The 1,942-nt window shown below is 41.6% G+C and overlaps 1 protein-coding gene across 1 annotated transcript in view; it reads left to right on the plus strand.

Moving 5' to 3' along the window:
* Nucleotides 1-1,928, plus strand: part of LOC109963596 (matrix metalloproteinase-25-like) — an 18,428-nt gene extending 16,500 nt beyond the window's left edge. Inside the window, exon 8 of the mRNA XM_020606249.1 lies at nt 1,922-1,928. Coding sequence (XP_020461905.1) covers nt 1,922-1,928 — 7 coding nt within the window. The remainder of the gene's footprint in view (nt 1-1,921) is intronic.
* The last annotated feature ends 14 nt before the right edge of the window (nt 1,929-1,942 follow it).

A 1,942-nucleotide genomic window follows, 5' to 3' on the forward strand; every position in this document is an offset into this window, starting at 1 on the left:
TCCACTTCATGATTGTGTCCCACTTGTTGATTCTTCACAAAAAATTACCGTTTTATATCTTTATGTTTGAAGCCTGAAATGTGGCAAAAGGCCGCAGAGTTCAAGGGGGCCGAATACTTTCGCAAGGCACTGTATATATTGGATTGAGGGCACCAATTATAAATACAGTAGTTCAGTGCTGTGGCTCAGAAAGCAGAACAACCTCTCCTCTAACCATAGTGTTGGTTTGAACCCCAGCTTCTCCAGTCCATCTAAGACCTGGATATGTTTATTTGTGTTATTTCCATTGTAGATTTTGCTTTATGTTTTGGATCATTGTCTTGTTGGAAGACAAATCTCCGTCCCAGTCTCAGGTCTTTTGCAGACTCCATCAGGTTTCCTTCCAGAATGGTCCTGTATTTGGCTCCATCCATCTTCCCATCAATTTTAACCATCTCCCCTGTCCCTGCTGAAGAAAAGCAGGCCCAAACCATGATGCTGCCACCACCATGGTTGACAGTGGGGATGGTGTGTTCAGGGTGATGAGCTGTGTTGCTTTTACGCCAAACATAACATTTTGCATTGTTGCCAAAAAGTTCGATTTTGGTTTCATCTGACCAGAGCACCTTCTTCCACATGTGTGGTGTGTCTCCCAGGTGGCTTGTGGCAAACTTTAAACAACACTTTTTATGGATATCTTTAAGAAAGTGCTTTCTTCTTGCCATTCTTCCATAAAGGCCAGATTTGTGCAGTATACGACTGATTGTTGTCCTATGGACAGAGTCTCCCACCTCAGCTGTAGATATCTGCAGTTCATCCAGAGTGATCATGGGCCTCTTGGCTGCATCTCTGATCAGTCTTCTCCTTGTATGAACTGAAAGTTTAGAGGGACGGCCAGGTCTTGGTAGATTTGCAATGGTCTGATACTCCTTCCATTTCAATATTATCGCTTGCACAGTGCTCCTTGGGATGTTGAAAGCTTGGGAAATCTTTTTGTATCCAAATCCGGCTTTAAACTTCTCCACAACAGTATCTCGGACCTGCCTGGTGTGTTCCTTGTTCTTCATGATGCTCTCTGCGCTTTAAACGGACCTCTGAGACTATCACAGTGCAGGTGCATTTATACGGAGACTTGATTACACACAGGTGGATTCTATTTATCATCATTAGTCATTTAGGTCAACATTGGATCATTCAGAGATCCTCACTGAACTTCTGGAGAGAGTTTGCTGCACTGAAAGTAAAGGGGCTGAATAATTTTGCACGCCCAATTATTCAGTTTTTTATTTGTTAAAAAAGTTTGAAATATCCAATAAATTTCGTTCCACTTCATGATTGTGTCCCACTTGTTGTTGATTCTTCACAAAAAATTACAGTTTTATATCTTTATGTTTGAAGCCTGAAATGTGGCAAAAGGTCGCAAAGTTCAAGGGGGCCGAATACTTTCGCAAGGCACTGTATAAAGCACTTGAACACAGCCGAGGCCAACAAAGTGCTTAACATAAGATACAATTCAAAACATCTAAAAACGTGACAACTACAATATTAAAATACCAATAAAATAACATAAAAGAACCAACATAGCAAAATAACAAAATACTATCAACCAAAACTCAGCCCAAACAGAGTCTCATAGCATATCAAACGCCAAAGCATACAAGTGAGTCTTCAAGTAAGTTTTAAAAATAGCCAACGAGGCGGCCTGCCTGATGTAAAGGGGCAGCGCATTCCATAGCTTAGGAGCCACAATGGAAAACGCTCTGTCCCCTCTGAGTTTACGCCTGGCCCACGGTACCTCAAGCAAGAGCTGGTCAGCTGATCTGAGGCACCGAGAGGGACTATAAGGAAATAAAAGCTCAGCAAGATACAATGGAGCAAGACCATTCAAAGACTTAAAAACAAATAAAAGAATCTTAAAATGAATCCTGAAAGACACTGGAAGCCAATGAAGGGATGCCAAAAT

The sequence above is a fragment of the Monopterus albus genome, unplaced genomic scaffold (genome assembly GCF_001952655.1).
Source record: "Monopterus albus unplaced genomic scaffold, M_albus_1.0 scaffold76.1, whole genome shotgun sequence".
Lineage (NCBI taxonomy): Eukaryota > Metazoa > Chordata > Actinopteri > Synbranchiformes > Synbranchidae > Monopterus > Monopterus albus.